The following is a 19,570-nucleotide window of genomic DNA, read 5'->3' as shown; positions in this document are numbered from 1 at the left end:
ACCCCCAGAGGAAAACATGTTTCAAGGTTTTACCTTGAGGATTTTCTTAAAGAATTAATAGTAGTAATAATAATAATAGTAATAATAATAATAATATTAATAATGAAAAGTTACAATGTGTAAAAAACATATAGCAACCCATTCCCTGTTTTTCTAAGAACTTTCCATAATTCAAAGAGGAGGCAGTAGATCACCAGATCCTGGAAACGGCTGACTGTCAGCAAAGTAAATAAAACTAATCAAACATTGTCAGAAGTTCATAGAAAAGCTTACATAAAGCTTTTCCATAAAGAACATATGTTTTTTAACTTTCAATAAAAACATTCACTTCCATCAAGCAATAAAACAGCCGAGCAAACAAGTAAACAAAAACATCTGGATTAGATTTTCTAAAAAGCAGCACATCCACATTCAGCCTCTGTACAGAACCGGCCCAACACAATACGATGGTATCACATGTGCTATCATCTTGATCTTACTGGTCTCTGTGACAAACTAAATCCCGGGATAACTCCTCTGCTTCTACGAAATGGCATGACAAAAATAAGCAGTTACTATGACAGAATGTCAGCAGCGGACAGACAACAAAGCTCCCTTCCTCCTTCTCCTCCCCCGGTCAAATTAAATTGTCAAGTTCTTCATTTTTGTTAAACACAAGAAAGCTGGCAAAAATCAGACAAATCAATCATATTGACAAACCTGACAAACTCCATTTAGCTGGCAGGGTAAACAAGAGTGCCGGGCCACGAGGTACGGAGTGAAGCAGAGCGGAGAACTCAGCGGCGAGGGAAAGAGAGAGAGTGAGACAGTGAGCGAGTGAGAGAGAGAGACAGAGTGAGAGAGAGACAGAGTGAGAGAGAGAGAGAGAGAGAGAGAGAGGCGCTCAGTCGGGCTCGGACAGCAGGGCAGGTTGAGGAGAGGCGCCGCCGAGACTTCAACCTTACTCGGGATACGGACAGATTGCACGCGCGAGGTTGTTCCCCGGCTGACAAGATACAAAACTATCCAATCAACCACGCCCTTCTCAACCAATCACAAGCAGCCCTCTCTAAACATAATCAATTCAAATCGGGGTGGAAAAAAAGGCATGTTGGAGGGGGGGGGGTATTGCAGGTGAAACTGTGCCTTGTGAGGGGCCCCTTTAAAAAAAAGAGAGCAATGAAAGACAGAGAGGGAAGGGGGGGAGTCACAGTTGATGGCTGTTAACCCTTTGACCCTTTTGCTGGGACTCTGGCCGTGCGACTGAAACAATGGAGGCTTAAAGAAAACAGGTCTTTAATTAAAGAGTAGATAAGTAAACACAGCTATGTGGTAGAAAGAAAGAAAGAAAGAAAGAAAGAAAGAAAGAAAGAAAGAAAGAAAGAAACCGGCCGCCGTTATCAGTGCCTTTACTGTTCGTTTAAATGGTAATGTTTACACAGCCGCAACAAAATCACGACTCATTTAAACACAGCAACTATGTTTTCTTGTTAACTCTTCATAAAATTCCCACAAGAGACAATACACTATTTATCTTAACAAACAAAAAAAAATAGCATACGCACCTATAAAAACTTTAATATGCAACTTTTTGAGTAGTCAGCAAAAAAAACAACAACTTGAAGTATTTTTACAGTTTTTTTAAATTCTTACCCTGCAGTTTGCCTTCAGAAAAGCTTAAACCCACTTACATTAACAGCTGACGTTACAGCAGCTACACTGCAATCCATCCAATTCCATCCCCAATGAGAGCAATTAACTGTCATGATATCATCACACTCTCCAACACCCCATGTGCTCAGCTAGGGTAAGAAAACAAGACCCTGCCACCTACTGGGGATCTTGCTGAACTCACCAGGAGGCATGAGTGAGCACCCCCTCATTTCACCCCCCCCATCATTTCCTTTGATGACCCTGAGCATCTCCAAAGGGTCAGATATGTTCCCATCCTAATAAATTTAAGATAAAAAAAAAGGAACAATCCTCTAATGAGGTGTTACAGAGTCCAAGCGAATTTAACTTAAAGAATTAAAGATAAGATTAACACCTTGCGTTGTTCATAATCGTGACAAACACAGAGCGGAACATTACCCCCTCACACCTCCCCGGCTCGCATCGAGAGCCATAAACTTCTCTTTTTGGCCAAGGATGAAGGACTGTTCCTGGGATGCCATCCAGTCAGCAAACACTGCTGGTAAAATAAACAGAAGTGTCTGTCTGAGAAGCCACCACTCTCCTATGCTAATAACTAACAATAAGCTCAGGGAAAGATGGCTTGACCTATATAAATGATTGACTACAACGCCTTCAAGTGTCAAAAAGAGACAATTTCAATAGTCGTCATATGGAATAATTAAAGGGAGGGGGGAGGGGGCTTTTATTTTCTATATAACAAGCAAAGAAAAATAAAAAGACAACTGATGCACTCACACTCACAAAGTGATTTAAGCTGCGGCCATACTCCTCTCCCCCAGCGTCCTCCCTGGGGTGGCATGTCGGCGTATTCTCAATAAAACACCTTCTTAGCAGTAATAGGCCACTGTTCTCATTTCAATGCTCCCAAAGGCCTCATGATAAATTTAGCAGACATACAGTTCAAGCTTCTCCTCTCACACACTGTCTTTCTAATCCATTTCCTCTGTGCCTGTGCCGTGTAAAATAATTACATGTATGTGTCGATGTGATACACACATTGTATAGATTTCTTCTTCTTTTTAACACTGAGTGAAAAATCAATATTCCTGAGGCTTGAACCAGCGTCCCTAGTGATAGTTTACACAAGGGAGCTGAGCGATTGCATTCATGACAGAGTGGATGACATTATAAAATACTCCCATTTCCTGCCTGAGTTAGAGTGAAAGTATGAGTTAACGTCTGGTCTGGCCCGGGCCGCGCTGCGCTAAGATAACGACTCAGCTCCGATTACAAAAGACCTTTCCCAAAAAACAAACACAGGTCGGTGAATAAGACACACCGGTATGCTAGCGAATGTGTCACGGCTCCTTAAGAAAAGGGAAAGGAAAGGAAAGGAAGAAAAAAAATAGAAAAGGAAAGAAAAAGGAAGCGAAGGAAGTGGTGTAAAAGAAAAAAATGTGAGACTGTAACTGTTGCTTTTGTAGGAAAGCCCTGGTGACCGGGCCATTGTCAAGAGAGAACAAACACAAGCTGTTTCTGAGTGCCTTTTCGAGTAAATGACTGTTTACTAGCAGAGGGAGTCAAGCAGGGCAGGTGTGGGACCTTCATAAATAACACCTGCTCTGCATAAAATTGCCAAGGTAAAAATACTGCCTAGTTCTGCTATGTGAGAACTTTTTTTAGAAGGTGCTTAAAATATAAAAGATTTCTTCAAGAATGCAAATTTAACTCAAATAATTCAGGAAACATTTAGGAAGCAAAATTCAACTTGCACAGAAGCAGCACTTGAGTGCACATCAAATGCAGAGCTGTAACACAGAACCTGGAGGTTGGGGTTGGGGGTGGAGACTAACATCCTATTTAGAGTTTTCCAGACAACAGTGAACTGCACAAAAACATGCAGAAGTTACTAAAGTTTTTTCTTTTTGGACTGTTGTAACCATTAAATAATCTCCCCTTCAGTTCGACCCTGTAAGTGGAGACACGTTGTTGATGTTACCATTATAAAATAACTTGCAATTACGTAAGTATTGGTAAAGCTCAATGTAATTTTTACAGGTTGCGGATGGTTGTTGTTAGCAGCTGCTGAAAGTAACCAAGAAAGTAACTTGTAATCTAATTTACTTTCCAAATCAAGTAATCTAACTAAATTACTTTTCAAGGAGTAATCAGTAATCCGATTAAAGTTACTTTTTCAAAGTAACTATGCCATCCCTGGTGGTGGCCAATCTATGTGTGATTCTTGAGCACATACTGTTGCTAAACCTAAACCAGGTCAGCTGCTGGAACCCCAGATGATTGGATTTCAAGATGGTTATTTAAGAAATCAGAAGGAACTCATTGCACCAGTTGTGGTTAAATAACTTGTAATAACTTAATCGCTGACACAGTAATTATCCAATAGAAAGCTCGTACCTATTTGCTTAGTTAAATCCAGGTGTGGCTTTCTTTTGGTTAGGCAGATTATTATTTCTACAATTTAAAGTCTGTTTATTGATATATAAGAAAAAGTAACCAGAGTTTTCTCAAGCGGAATGGAGCATAAAGGTGCCTCCCCAACCTGTAACTGTGCACTGCAAGTAAGCTGAATGAAATACGGTTACTAGGGTTTTTCAAAACTTACAAGAAAGTCAAGTTTGGCCATTTGGAAATATGACTTTTTCTAAAAAACATGAGAATTCATGATGTGGATGCTAAAGCCATACAAGCAATTAGTCTCATTAGATTAATGCTCTTTTAAAATTACACTTAGCAAGCTAGTAGCATTTGATGCTGGCTGACTACTAAAGCAGACCTAATAAGTGTCTGCTTCACTGCATTACCAGGCAACATTCTAACTGTGTCCATCCTTCCCTCTTTACACAGGAAAACTTCAATGGCTGACAAACAGCTGATCACTTCATTTCAGTTCTATCAGCAAGTCCTTTTCTATCTGATTCATGCTGTATTCCTGGCTAATCCCAGTCATTTAATCTGCAATGCTCTCCAGAATCTGTAAGTATATCGCTCACGACTAAGATCCCCAGTCTTTACGACACAGTCTTGTTGAAAAAGTCCGTCTTGAAAATGGCTTTTTAAATATTCCTGAGCCCCCTAGGGAACATGGGGAAAAGAACATTTCTTTTGGGTTACCTTGCAATGTGCTTGCTGCAATATTTGCTAGTCTATTTTGTATACAGTCACGAATGTCAATTTAACATTTCAAATATATACACATTTGAAGAGCCTCAGTGAAAATATGTTTATTCTTAACTCTATGCTGAAAAAAAATTAATTGGAAATCGATTTATTCACTGCATGTTTATGTCCGTTTGTGTACAGTTGAGATGGAACTGCACATAAAAACCATTCAGACCAACACAAAAGAGACACAATCAAAACTGTCTGATGATTTACTACCCCATGATAATAACTCAGAAATAGTCCAAACAGTTCAGATGTATTTTTTTATTTCTTTCCTACTAATGGAAAGTTTCTGTTTATATCATAGGTTTGTGGTGCATTTCTATCCTAAAGTAAAACATATAAAACTTCAGATATTTCACGAGATTTTAACATACAAGGAAAAACCTTATATAATAGCAGAAAGTATAATGGCCACTGTAAGAAAGGCTTACAGTATTCAGTTATGCCGCATGAACTAATCAGTACATTATTGCAAGAGAACGCAAAACTTCTTGAGAGTTAACGCAAAAGAAAAAAAAATCCTCCAGGTCCCCTACAGAGCTCCATAGCATAGGTTGCTGACAAGTGCCGCTTTGCTTTTGCTAGTATTCTGGGATGAGAGGTTTGCTCAAACATCCACAGAGGCTGTTGAGCAGGATTAGGAAGGCAAATATAAAAACCATTGGTCAAAAGCACCATTCCTCTGCTACATCGTTTAGTTAGAATATGCCTGCAGTACCGATTCTGATCACCCTGGGCAGATTTGGCCTCCCTTGGAAACACATAGATACTGAAATCTGATTGGACGGAACATCCATAATCCACACAATGCATAGGAAGCAACACAGGCAAGAGAAATGTTATAAAAAGAGCATACACTATTGGTAGTAATTTAATAACATTTAACTGAACAAGTATTATAAATTCGGTTGCTGATATACGTTAGTGATTTTGATTGTGCTTTGGCTTGCAGTGAAGGTTTTGCAGGCCCATATTGATATATTGACAGTGTGATATTTTTAACTAAGTTATCGCACAATGAGAGGCCCGTGCCTAAACCATACTGCCAGAAAGAACCTTTTCAAGGCGTGTTTGTTTACCATTCAATGATTACTGAGCACATGATATCATGTTTTTTCAGGTTAACAGTATTGCACAGTATTGTATTCATTTCATGCTTCTGCATTAAATGTTTTTATTGATTTAACGAGGCAGATTTTTATCTTTTATTTGCATGGTGTGTTAGCAAGCATTAGTAAAATAAAACCTCATGTTCATGCTATGATTTGCCATGATATGACAGCAAACCTATGCAGTCAGCCAATCCTCCTGCGGATACCTAGAATAAGTCATATTTATTGTGAACGAAGTTATCACCCGAAGCAGAGTGGAGTTACAGTAAGTCATGGCTGACTCACTCTCTTCCTCCCGGTCTGTTTAAATGGGTTTGGTTATTTACTTTTAATTTCAGCGTTCAGGGACGCATTGTTTAGTCAGCACATGTGAACTCTGTATTTGCAAAATATTTCCTGAGGTAATATGCCAACCAGAGTATAACGAAGCTTGGTTTCACCGTGCACTGCCTTTGCTGTGGTTTTTCACTTAGTCAAAACAAGAGCACTCATGGCTTTCAGAAAGCGTCGATTTAAGGTAGGTGGGGGAATTTCTGCCAAGTCTTGTTCGGCAATTGATTCACCTTTGATTTAAATCGAAAACTAAATTAAAACAAAGAAACCCTGTGCTGAATATTTTAGAAAGGCAACAACACTGATTGTGAGGTGTATGGGGAGATAAAAATAACTACATTTTTAAATCTGAAGCTTTATTTAAGCTTACATAAACATAGCAGCATAAGTAACTCTTACATCTCTCATAATTGACCAGACTAGAGTAGAAATCTAGAAACATATTTGTCAGGGGGTGGCTCATGTCATCACTTTTAAAAGAAGGAGGCTTTGTAAACCTACAGCACAACTAACCACTATGATTAATTGCTTAACTAACCTTTTTCCTGTATTTGTAAGCTTGTCCCATTTCCAACAATAACCACAGGAACCCGGCAGAAATATTCCACTAAGAAATAATGTACAGACGGGTCCTCGTTCGGAGCATTACTATTTCTGAGGATATTTTCTTTTTAGATTTTCACAGAATGATAACTTTGAGTGAAAAATAACATCATTTTATTATTGTATCATCAATGAAAACAGAAATGAAGGGTGCCTGACTATGAAAATAAATACAATTTAGATTATTTCTGTCATTAATCAGATCCCAATTATTTTGACTGATAATTATTCACTTATTATTCAAGATTGGAAAAAAATATAGGTATTTCAACTGAAAAACAACAAATTCCAATATCTATATCTTTCCCCTGATAACTCCACTTACAAACCTTGAAGTTATGTAATATTTATTTATTTCTGTATACAATTAACATTGCCAACTTCAACAAACTGAAAACACTCAAAAGAAATAGTGATTTATTTTATTGCAGTAAATTGCTTTAGCCAAAAACAATTTTATATTTACAGTATTTTATGTTTACAATAACATCAGAAGCACCTGATATTTTTCAAAAAAATATGCTGGATTTTCTTTGGGAAAAAAGAAAAGGAAAGAAAAAAACTGCAAGAGGTGTGTGAAAAATTGTCAGTTTTTCAAAAGTCATTGACTCTCAAAAAAAGGCAGAAGAATGCAGAAGTTTGGATATATCTAAAAATATCGAGAAAATATACCAAATTGTAATGTAAAGAGAAATCAATAAATCAATCAATCAAATTTTATTTGTATAGCACATTTCAGCAGCAAGGCATTTCAAAGTGCTTTACATAATTAAAATAAAAACAGCATGTGTCATTGAATAAACAGCGAGAAAGAGAAATAAAAAGAAATTAAAGTAAAGATAAAGAGATTTAAAAATAAAAAATAAAAAAAATAAAAAATTGAATAAAATAAAAAATAAAAAACACCACATGAGGACTTGCCCTTATGGGGTCTCCTCCAAAATAAGAGGCTCTACAAGCCTTTCCTTCTGTATGACTGTAGTCAAACCGCCATTTGACAAGGACTCAAACCTTTAAAACTTCTTTACATAAAGAGATAAAAAACAAAGATAAAAGTTAAGATAAAAACATTTAAAACATCAAAAACATCAAAAACATCGAAACCCACACTCTAACCCTAATTTAGCCATAAGCAACTCTAAACAGGTGGGTTTTAAGTTGAGATTTAAAGGCTCTCAGTGTTTCAGCTGTTTTACAGTTTTCTGGAAGTTTGTTCCAAATCTGTGGTGCATAGAAGCTGAATGCTGCTTCTCCTCGTTTGGTTCTGGTTCTGGGGATGCAGAGCAGACCAGAACCAGAAGATCTGAGGGGTCTAGACGGTTGGTACAGCAATAACAGATCTTTAAGGTATTGTGGTGCTAAACCGTTCAGTGATTTATAAACTAACAGTATTTTAAAGTCTATTCTCTGAGCTACAGGGAGCCAGTGTAGGGACTTTAAAACTGGTGTTATGTGCTCTATCTTCCTGGTTTTAGTCAGAACGCGAGCAGCAGCGTTTTGGATCAGCTGCAGCGGGAGGATTGATTTGTTAGTCAGACCTGTGAAGACACTGTTGCAGTAATCAATGCGACTAAAGATAAATGCATGGATGAGTTTCTGTTGATCGCACTGAGACATCAGTCCTCTATCCTGGAGATGTTCTTCAGGTGGTAGAAGGCCGACTTTGTGACTGTCTTAATGTGCCTCTGAAGGTTCAGCTCAGAGTCCATCACTACTCCCAGTTTATATGTTGTTTTTGTGACCTCAGAGCCAAATGAAATCATACATTTTAACAACTTAACAAAAACAATGTATTATTGTTGACTGCATGGGATAGGTGACTTCTTCCTGATAGAATTCATCCCAAACCTGGTTTTAAGCCGCATCTTTCAAATGATGCATTTTTACAACATGACAAGAATAGTTTGCTAACGCTATTGAAAAACAACATGACTTCAAAATAAGAGTGAATCATGGTGCTCCATTAGTTTCCACACAATAACTTTCCTCATACTTCACACCTGAGAAATTTGTGTTTTCCTTTCAGTATGAGAAGAATGTATTGGCTGTCTTTCAGCCAGCTGACTGGCAGTCAGCAGCATCAGGTGACGGAGGGGCAGTACCATACAGAAAACTCAAGAGTATCTGGTCCTTGCCTTTGCAACTCATTAAAAACAATTTACTCGTAAGAACAGCACAGTAAATCGAAGCGATTTAATATTTTAGAATCTTCATATACCTTCACTCAGATGGTCAGCTTGTGCTTACTATAGAAATCCCAATATAAAGCAAAAAAGCCACACCAATTGTTTGTTTTCTCTGAAGTTTTACAAAAAAAAAAGTTCAACAAAAAAGACAAAGTTAACAGTTTTCTCTCCTTCGAACAAAAGTGAAAATAGACTCAAGAGTTGCCAAGCTGCCAAAAATGTGCAGTGACACCCCAGGAGAAATTGCTTTGTGAGCTAATGCTGACTTGACTGCACCTTGCATAGCTGTTAGTGTTTATTAATGCCATGCCTGACTGTGCTCCCATCCATCCTTCCACCCCTCGGCAAAGAGCGTGTGAATCACTCTAAACAACACATGCCTGACATCAAGATATAATGCCAGAGCATGACATGGAGATAAAACAAAATTTTAAAAAGGGAAGTGTGTGCCTGTGTGTTGCAGCGCGGATCATTCAGTAACGGAGGTGGGGAGTAAGGGGAGGATGGGGGAGGTTGTGGCTTCTAAGGGTTTGCCGCTTGAAGGGAAACATCAGGCCTCCAATAAAAAGAGGGTCTTGAATATGGCAGAGTTGCTCCCAGCGCTGTGACTTCGGTCAATGAGAAAGTCATCGTCTTGGTTGGGAGGAAGCTCCAAACGCGACTGACATTACTGCCGAGTCTCAGCTCGACTGCATGGGATTAGGTGACTTCTTCCTGATAGGGTTCATCCCAAACCTGGTTTTAATTCGTACCTTTCAAATGATGCATTTTTACAACATGACGAGGAAAACAAGCAGCCGAAAAGACAGGCGGCTGTTGGGCTAGATCAGGACTGACTAATTGTATCGCCTCAGAGCGACACAGACACATTCATGTGATTTCATTACGGCCTCCCATGGAGACATTTTACGATCACAAAGAGCTGAGGTTCTCATGGGGCTCATGTAAAACCAATAGTATAGAACTGCAGGATTAATACATGACGCTTTGAGAATTTCTTTTCCCTTAAAAGGGGCAGTACTATCCATGTTCCAGACATACAGTGCCATTTTATAGCACAGTGTTACCTTGAGTTGTTATCAAAATTACATACATACGTATACGCATATGCATATATAAATGTCTGTCCAGGGTGTGCCCCACCTCGCCCTAAACATTCACTGGAGATAGACACCATCACCCCCCGACCCCACTAGGGACAAGGGTGTACAGAAAATGGATGGATGGATGGATGGATGGATGGATATACTGCAAGTTTTGTGCAGTGAGCATTTTACTGGCATGGCAGAATTATCCCTGACAGAAAGATGGGTTTTTAATAATTGATTAAATAGTTGAATTGAACAGGGAGCACACACCAATCAGACCACTGGCGCCTCTGCAGGTTTGCCACTTTGCACACGCTGTTGTGGCTTTATCTCTGAAGTTTACTTCGGCCCGAATAGCTCATATAGACTCACTTATATGGACATTTATATCAACCCCCTGTGAGGATGAGGATCCATGTTTCTTTGTAGAATTCATCAAGGTAGGAGTCCAGTTTAACCCTCGTGTGATCTGCTGCTTCCTTGTGAAAAACCGAGAGCGGTGGATACATCAGTGGCTTATAGCCCAGTGCGGCTTATATATGTACATTTCCAATTAAAAAAAAACAAAAACTTTGTAGATGCGGCTTATAATGAGGTGCGCTCTATAATCTGGAAAATACGGTAAATAGAAATTAATACATTTTAATGAAAGTAAATGGTATAAGGTCATAAAATATGCCTAAAAGTCTTTTTTTTAATGAAGCATTACTCTAACAAATCTAACTGAGGAAAAGTAGTTACTACCCTCCTCTGCTCACACAAAAACAATCAAGTCCAAAGCAAAAAACATATTGAAATCAGGAATAAAGTTGGGAAGAAATCTATTTTACAGATTGTCCTGTAAAATAGATTTGAACTCTTTTGTCTGAAAGGGATTTATCACTGTTTATGTTTTTAAAGTCGACCATGTAGATATGAAATAGAAAGGGTTTCAGGATTGAACGTTGGGGTACCCCACATGTGACTTATGCCTCTTTTGATGAAAAGTTACCCATTGACACAAAGAAGTCCTGGTTCTGTAAGGAGCTTTTATTTATTTATTTTTTACTTTTGGTCTTTGTAATTTCTGTACAATAAAACTACTGCTCTAGAATATTACCCATGTTTTTGTCCCATATTTGTATGACTTTGAAGCTCCAGTATGTACCTTTCACAAAAATATGTTCTTTACATATTTGTTCAAACTATCACCATATTGTGACAGATAATCTGTGAAAAGATCAAGCTCTTATGTATGTCTACACAAATGCACCACTCCCGGTCAAAACCAACCAATCAGAGCCAGGAGGAGGGTCTTGACGCTGTCAATCAAGTTAGTGAATAGGCTGTTGTAGTTAGTGCTGGGAGCACTGCGAGGAGATGAAAGAGTTCAAATTTTTCACATATTATCCTTCTCATTTTATTATCACAACATAGTGATAGTTTTAGAAAGTTTGTAAAAAAATAAATAAAAAAAACCCAACATATTTTTATAAAAGTTAAATACTGCAGCTTTAAGAAGACTACTAGCAGTTATTTTTTCCACTTGAAACACTAAATATATGTGTGAAGAAGCCAGACTAGACAGGAATCACGTTTTTCTCTTCATGACAACTTCTTCTGTCTGAACCATTTTATGTGGTGTTTATGATAATAATCTGAACTAAATCCAATGTATATTAAAATATGTGTCAAAGAACTGAAAACATTGATCCAGAATTGTGTCATCTGTCGCTGTCATTTTGGGCCCTTGAAGGCACCTCAGAAGGCCGCCTGGGATCTGCCTGCAGCCAGGGCTGAGCTCCAGATGACAGGTGCCGGCCTAGCGCTTTAATGACTTACACATTGGAACTCCGTGGTGTACATGTGTCAGGATGATTCCATGGGCCTGCAGCAAAAACAGTGGGAGAGAGGGGAAAAAAAGAGATGGCAGCTCCTTCTCCCCCGTTCTGTCACTGAAGGCTCGGCCCCTGGATTGTATCATATCACGCTTGGCCCCCAAAAGACCAGAAATGAAGGATGTGAAAAAGAACAAACGCAAGGAGGAGGGAAGCTCTAAAAGACTTTCATCTTGTAAGCTACAGAACCATTAACTTTTGACACACTACTAAACACCCACACCCACACACACAAAATATTAAAATTGCACAAATATATTAAAATGTCACACACACATACAATTTTTCTCTCACACACACAAAATACTAAAATTGCACATATACACAAATGAAATATCACACATATACGCATACATTCATATTCTGAATGACAGGTTGAAAATGTATGTGTGTGTGTGAACTAACACTAGGCTGAATGAATGAATGAATGAATGAATGAATGAATCTTGTAGTTATCTGTATGTGAGACATTTTTGAGGTCAGATCGCCCTGCGTTGATACCACAGTGAAGTCAGCTTCAAGTTGGATGTTGGAGCTCCACGGTGTAAACGGCGTTTAGCTCAAGGTTGATCTGATTTATAAACGTTAATTTCAGCCAGCCGTTCTCTACCGCTCCCTCCTCAAGTGTTCGAAGGTTCACTTAGGGCTCCAAGTAAGTGAGCTGAGTAAGTGGCACAAATGTGCTCTAAACATTGTGAACATTTCACTAATCTCAAAAAAACACAATTCCGCAATTGTGTTGTTTCCATTAAATAAGAAACACAAATAAAATCACACGTATGTATGTTAATAAGACAAGTTATTATCCTACTACCACCTCCTGTCTTCTTTGTCATTTCCACCAGTAGTAACTTCTGGTTGTTGATCATGTGACCTCTGCGATGCAAAAAATTTGTTTCCATTGCAGTTTTATGAAACACACAAATTTTGACACAGCTGGAAAAAACACAAAAAAGTTTTAGTGAAAAATGTGTTTTTTCGAAATTGCTGCGTTTCCATTAAGCAAATTTATTTTCACAATTCCAATTTGTGCAAATGGAAACATAGCAGGTGTTAACCATTATAGCCCAGTAATTCATACAGTAAAGTTCAAACTGTATCTGGAGGGGAGAAACTTCTTTTCTGCAACAGTGGCATGTACATCAAACTCTGTCCAATGCACAAGGTTTGAATGTGGAACAAGCATAATCTGGTAGCAGAGACATCATGTTGAAACAACATCTAAGGCCCAGCTGAGGGTCACATAATCCCTTGCAGGGGATCGATGCATATCTTGGATCCCTTGCAAAAGAACTGTGGTTAACCAGCCTTTGCAGCGAGCAACGCCACAGAATAGCAGAAACTTCCCGTCTGCCCCCCAGTCACCCGTCTCTCCCTCCAACCCTGGTGCTGGTGAACTATCAAGCGAGGGTCCGACAGTGTTCTTCCTAATTACCTATTTCTTCACTCCTGATCCTGCGGCTGGCATAATTAGTTACCTGGGGCTGCAATCCAATTTGAAGTGATGACAAGAAAGTGATCCATGAAAAAGTAATAAGTTAAATCCAATTTCAGCCTGCCTCTAATTAAATGCACATGGAACTAATGAGTCAAACCCTACCATTTCACTGATAATGGTAATTAGCGGGGTGGGAGTAGCTGGCTCTCTTCACTGTGCCACTGTAGGTGCAAAGCACAAAAGAAAAAAAAGAAAAAGCTAAAGCAGCATGGATTATTTTAATTACACGTGTCATTCTGTCGATGTAATTTACTGTTTTTTTGACCAGTCAAGTATGTTTAGCCGCTTTCCAGCTGCTAGCATCTCCGTTCTGATTAGAAGGCCTTTGAGCTGCTGAATGTTGGGCATCTTCATCCAGAGGCAGCAGTGGGCAGAGGGGGGACCCCAGTTGAACACATAAAACCAAACCATTTAACACTGATCAAGGATTCTGAGGTTTGTTTGACTCATAATTTTTCCCCCTTCTGTACTCTATGCATGTCATTTTTTTCTATCTCTAGCCAGATGTTTCATATATAATGTGCTTCATTATATATTTTTTTGACTTGAATGAACTGGAAATGAGTCACATCTCCAAATAAGTAAAAAAAAGTCTCCCAGCACAGCTCCTTGTTCATGCCTAATAGGAAGACAGCTGAGATGAATGGAGCTCCGTTTGCAGATCAGGTGCTTTTATGAGCTACTCGCTTTACTATGGACTCATAATTGTTGGATCGTGTCTTTTGATGTCCTGGTCCAGCTTGAGAGAAAACTAAACAGGTGATCAATATCAACAGATAGTACATCTGATAGAATATTCAATAATTTCACTGAACTCTGATCCAGCACCGCACAGCATTCTGGGGGATGTAGGCATAGGAAAGGCTTTAGCGGCTCAACGTCTCCCAGTCAGCTAAGGTAGGCTGGTGACATCAAAGAACTCGCTTGGTCTTTGGTTACCTAGCAACAACCTGTTGAGTAACTTGCACAGCAGCAGTTCGATGTTTTGTTACAGTTCATAACTGCTCCAAAAACCAAAAACATCAGAGTATAAAAAAATGGATAAAACAGGAAAAGTTGCGTCATTAGTCTGGTAATATTTCAGATATTTAAAATTAGAAACTAATCAATAATTATCAATATTGTCTGATATGAAATACTTAAATCATATGTTTTTAGTAATAACGTCCAGCCCCAAATTAATTTAATTGTACTACCAACATTCTGTAAATTTAAATTTATAACCATGGCTTATAAAGTGTTCAAAAATTCTCCCTCGTACTGTTTCTATGCCTTCAAGTCTTTACTATGAGATGCTAGAGAAATTACTGGAGAGACCAGTTTTCTCTGTTGCTATGCACTGCTTGTCAGCTGGCTGAAAGAAAATTACAACACTTTTCCAATCATAACAAATTGTCTGGTTTTAAAAAACAAGCCCAGTAATGATGTGGGAAAAAAGTAGCATCATTCCTCACTCTAATTATGGTAACTGTTTTCAAACAACAGCTTTCCGGCTAAGAGCTGTAAGTCAATCAAGCATAATAATAGCTATGACCACTACACCATGTGTGTAAATTGCAGGGTGGAAAAAATGTGAAATTTTACGTATCAGTATATTTATACTAAGCCTAAGTAGCTTATCCTCAAGTTTGTTTAAATCAATATAAGAAATATAATAAGCTGCAGCATTCAAAAAATGCGTCTTGAAAAAGAAAAAAACATGATTAGTTGCACCAGACTACAAGTTGCAGGACCAGTTAAAAGGGCAACTTAGGGTGCCTTCACACCAGCCCTGCTTAGTTTGCTTTAATTGAACTGTAGTTTCCTTCCTAGGAAGTCTGTTTCATCTGGTGAGGTGTGAATGCGTAATCAAACTCTGATATGAACCAAAAAAGCAAACTCTGGTCTGCAAAAAAAAAAAACTGTCTCTGTTTGGTTGAAGTGAGGTCTAGGGCGGAACAAGTGCACATGTGAAAGCAAGCAGATCGGAGACTAATCAAAAAGCACAAAGCGGAATTAAGCACAAGGCATTCTGGGTAAACACAACTAAAACAAACGTGCTAGTGGGAGAAATGACTGGTCCTTTGCCAAATACAAGACAGAAATCATACAAATGCTAAAATGTAAAGCCACTCCATTCTTGTTTACATTTCATGAAGAAGGAAGTTGGGATCAGGGCCTTCTTCAGATGTATTTGTGTCTCTTTCTTCAGTAGCTCTTGGTGGAGCACCATCACAGACGAAGAAGTGAACATGTCTTTCAAAGGATTAGCTTTGTTTGACACAGTGCAGTAGAAAATAGAACGGCACCAGCTGAAAATGTAACAAATGTTCCAGTTTTGGTCTCAAATCAAATTGAGTCTAATGGACTATCAGTCGTGGAAAAAGCCTAATCATCCGGAAAATATGTCAAATACCATGAAACCCCAATGTTTTTTCTTAAGATTGTCATAGTGCCTGGCATAGTGCACAAAAAAATCCCATTAAGTTGCTGAATGTCAAAGTATGTAGGGAACGCCCCCACGGAACTGTCAGTACATGACATCATGTGGCAGAGAGCTCCATCTGGTCCATGACTTTTTTACAGACACGAACTGCAAAGATAAGAAAAACGCGAAGAGACGAAACAAGCAGCAGTGGAGACGATCTAACCACCAGGAAGAACAACAGAAACACAAACGAGGCTCAACACATCCTCAGAACGACACTGATGTTTATTCATGAATGCTTTGGCCTACGTGTGTATGGGGTTGTGGGTGTATTTAATTAGCAGAATACATCATTCAGAGATCAACAAACACTTGTTTGAACCTGTGGCTTTTCTTTTTTTTTTGCATAATGTCAACAAAATGCAACTCATGGCATTAGAGAAGAGGCAATTTACAACATTCGTTAAGACACTCCGGCAAAACCGAGCTCCACTGCAAGAGAAGTGTGCAGAGGTGGGGAGTGAAACCAGGGGGAGGGAGAGACAGCCTGACTCTCTCTCTTTTCAATAGCTGAGTGACAGCTTGGTCGAGCTCTCTGTATACATTAATAAATTAGAATTTTAATTTAGTCTTTGTCTGCAGGAGATGCTCTGGTGCGCCACTATGTACCAACAACTGGCTGTACGCTGGAATCCACTGCTGCCGCGGTCCCTTCTGCCGACCTCCACCACACCGTCCAGGGGAAAAAATACTTCAGTTTGATCCTTTCAACTTTTTTTGGAATCCTGACAAACATGCACATAACTGAAAGGTCATTGCAGTCATATTTCATCCTCTGGAGCGATTTCCAAGACATCTGCACAACAAAGGGGCTTTTCCACAACCTGACTTTAGACCCAGCTACAACAATAGCTCGTTTAAAAAAAGGTATGCCCCTGATGGGATAATAAGAGGTATTAAATATATATATCCACATGTGTGTGCATGCAGAGAATGAGGGCCTCTGTATGAATTACCAAGTCCCTAAAGTCACTTGTAATTTCGCACTGGAGCAAACAAGCACGCCTTTCTTAAACATAGATATGCATCTTTGAAGGCAAGTGATCTGAAATTAAGGTAAATATTGCATCACAGACGCGGCAACGTTGGAATTAAAAGCAAATGAGATTAAGTCAATTTATGGAAAAGGATTTTTTTTTTCTTTAACTGTTTATGTTTCTCTTTAACTCACTCGACTGTTATGGTGTCCTGCATCCTTCCCTGCTTTTACTGAAGCCCCCACAATCTGGAACATCCACCCCACCAGACGGGCTGCTCTGTGGCGCCTCCTACTGCTGGTGGCAGAAAGCTGCCGCTTCCTATAATCCTGCTGATTGTGATGAAGAGCGGGAAGGATGAACACAGACTGACTTGTTTCTTTGCTTTTTTCTTTTCTTTGTACAGGCTGACTTTTTTTTTCTTTGCTTCTTCCCCTTTAAAAAAAATTAAAAATTCCTTCTCCTTAAATCCAGTGGTGGAGAAAGTACTCAAAAAATTTATTTAAGTAAAAGTACAAATACACAGACAAAAATGTACTCAAGTAAAAGTAAAACTACCACATTAACATTTGTACTTAAGTACAAGTAAAAAAGTACTGGCTTTTAAAAATACTTAAGTATTAAAAGTAAAAGTACTTGCTGAATCGCTAATACAATATCATTAAGTGAACCGATCTTATTTAATTTTAATACATCATAAATGTGTCATTTTAATGAACAATGCCACAGATAAAGCATGTTTGTATTATGTTTACTCTCTGTAATATAGTTTAGACTTAGATATGTGATTCTATGCATCATAATTTCAGGGATGGAAACATCTTGTCTCCTGTCTTAATATAGCATGAACTTCACTTTTTCTTTTGCCACTAGTGGCTTTTATTTTGAAAGAAATCCATCAGAAAGGGGATGGAAAGAAGGTGGGTGGGGGAGGACATGGAACCAGGAGCCACGGAGCAGAGTTGTAGTCAAGACCACCTACCCAAGACCAAGTCAAGACCAAGACCAGCACCCCACGCTACGTGACACAATAAAATTAAGTGCACCTATCGAAATTGCTTCTCAAATTGATCTGAAAGATCCACATTCCCATAAAACACCTAGATATTAAATACTTAGAGCTGAAATAAATGTAATCAGTAAAGATCTGTCCAGAAGAATCGGATCGTTCCTGAATGTCATATCAATGCAGACTTTGGTCACAGCGTTGTCCCATATATGTGACACCTCAGTCAACACCTCCACACAATAATTCAGCGCATGAGTGACAACATTTTTTTTTATTCCAGATGCAACATGTGTGTCTAAGTTAGTACAGCTAGCTTTGCTAGCATCACGTCCACAGATCTTACCTTTCTTTAAGCTTTCCTTCCAAGTGACGCTAAAAGTTGGACAAAGTCCCCGTCTGTGAAAACGAAGCGCTGCTGAATTTACTTGTCGCCATATCTTATGGTTTATGCAGCTATTATATTACTGACGATTAGACGGACATCTTCTCCCGCTCAGAGGAAACCACTGCGCATGTCTGGAGCTCCGCGTGCGAGTAAAGGTGGAGGCGATGGGTGACAACAGACACTAAGTCACGTTATTGCTTGGATTTTACGGCGCCACCTTAAGACCCTGAACTTCACATTTTAACGGACAAAAAGCTCAATGCGACTTGGATGTAACGAGTAACGGGACACTTTTGTAGAAATGTAGTGAAGTAGAAAGTATCCATTATTAAATCTACTTAAGTAAAGTACAGATACACGAAAATTGTATTTAAGTACAGTAACGAAGTACTTGTACTTCGTTACTTCCCACCACTGCTTAAATCCAAACTTATGTCCTGTCTGAAAAGATTTGTTGATGATTTTGGCTGGTTTTTGTTACTTCCAAAAAAACGGATTTTCACACAAATTTCTGCTTCACAACTTCTTTCTCAGATCTGTATGTGCATGTGTGTGTTATACTAAATCACACATAATGCAGCAAATACATAACTGCACATGTTGCACAGCTAATTCTAATTTCCTGTTTGCGAACTTAACCCTGTGCTGTGCGTTTTTTTTTTTTGCACACTGTGTTCTTGCTGCAAAAGTTCACTAGATTGTTTTTTTCCGAATTCAGCAAACCACAAAGTAAAATAAGCAAAACCACCCAATAACACCATGTTAATACAGAGGAGATTGTCTTTGAAGCTGATGGTGCTTTTGACAGGTTACCTGTAGCTGGTTCTGCTGCTTGTCACTGAGTTTGGGAGATTTGCACCCAGTGTTGAGTCGAGTCTGCAGCTGCACCTGGGACTGCTGCTGCTGGAGGAGAATCTGCCGGGCGACTTGGAAGGCCTGCCAGAGTGAAAACCCCCCAATAACAACGGGTTAAAAACGTGCTAAAGAAAGGCATCAAGTAGATAGTCTGACAATATCTTCCAATTACAACTTTTTCAAGCCATCTTCTTACACTTTGTCACATTGAAGCCACAAACATTCGTGTGTTTTACTGGTAATTTATTTCAGAATTGTGAAAAACTAACACTGCACATAACTTTAACCACACAATCACCACTGTGAAACATGGTGGTGATGGCAGCATCATACTTTGAGACATATTTTCCTATAGGAGAATGATGGAAAGTGGATCAGTT

The 19,570-nt window shown here is 38.9% G+C and overlaps 1 protein-coding gene across 8 annotated transcripts in view; it reads right to left on the bottom strand.

Moving 5' to 3' along the window:
- Positions 1-19,570, bottom strand: part of foxp1b (forkhead box P1b) — a 312,762-nt gene that overhangs the window by 87,851 nt on the left and 205,341 nt on the right. For 7 of the 8 annotated variants that reach the window (XR_015762942.1, XM_088005937.1, XM_088005936.1 and 4 more), the window contains one exon: positions 19,149-19,271. Coding sequence is in view for 6 of the 8 variants with exons in the window: in XM_088005937.1 (XP_087862063.1) it covers positions 19,149-19,271 (123 nt within the window). In the remaining 2 variants the exon portion in view is untranslated. Of the gene's footprint in view, positions 1-699; positions 1,890-19,148; positions 19,272-19,570 lie in introns of those variants that run through there. The other variant, XM_088005942.1, reaches the window with a different exon arrangement.

This window comes from Poecilia mexicana, unplaced genomic scaffold (assembly GCF_051168715.1).
Source record: "Poecilia mexicana isolate PSO_F unplaced genomic scaffold, ASM5116871v1 scaffold_5, whole genome shotgun sequence".
In the NCBI taxonomy this organism is placed as follows: Eukaryota; Metazoa; Chordata; class Actinopteri; order Cyprinodontiformes; family Poeciliidae; genus Poecilia; species Poecilia mexicana.
Note: the sequence above shows the minus strand (reverse complement) of the source record. Positions and strands in the feature narration are given on the sequence as shown.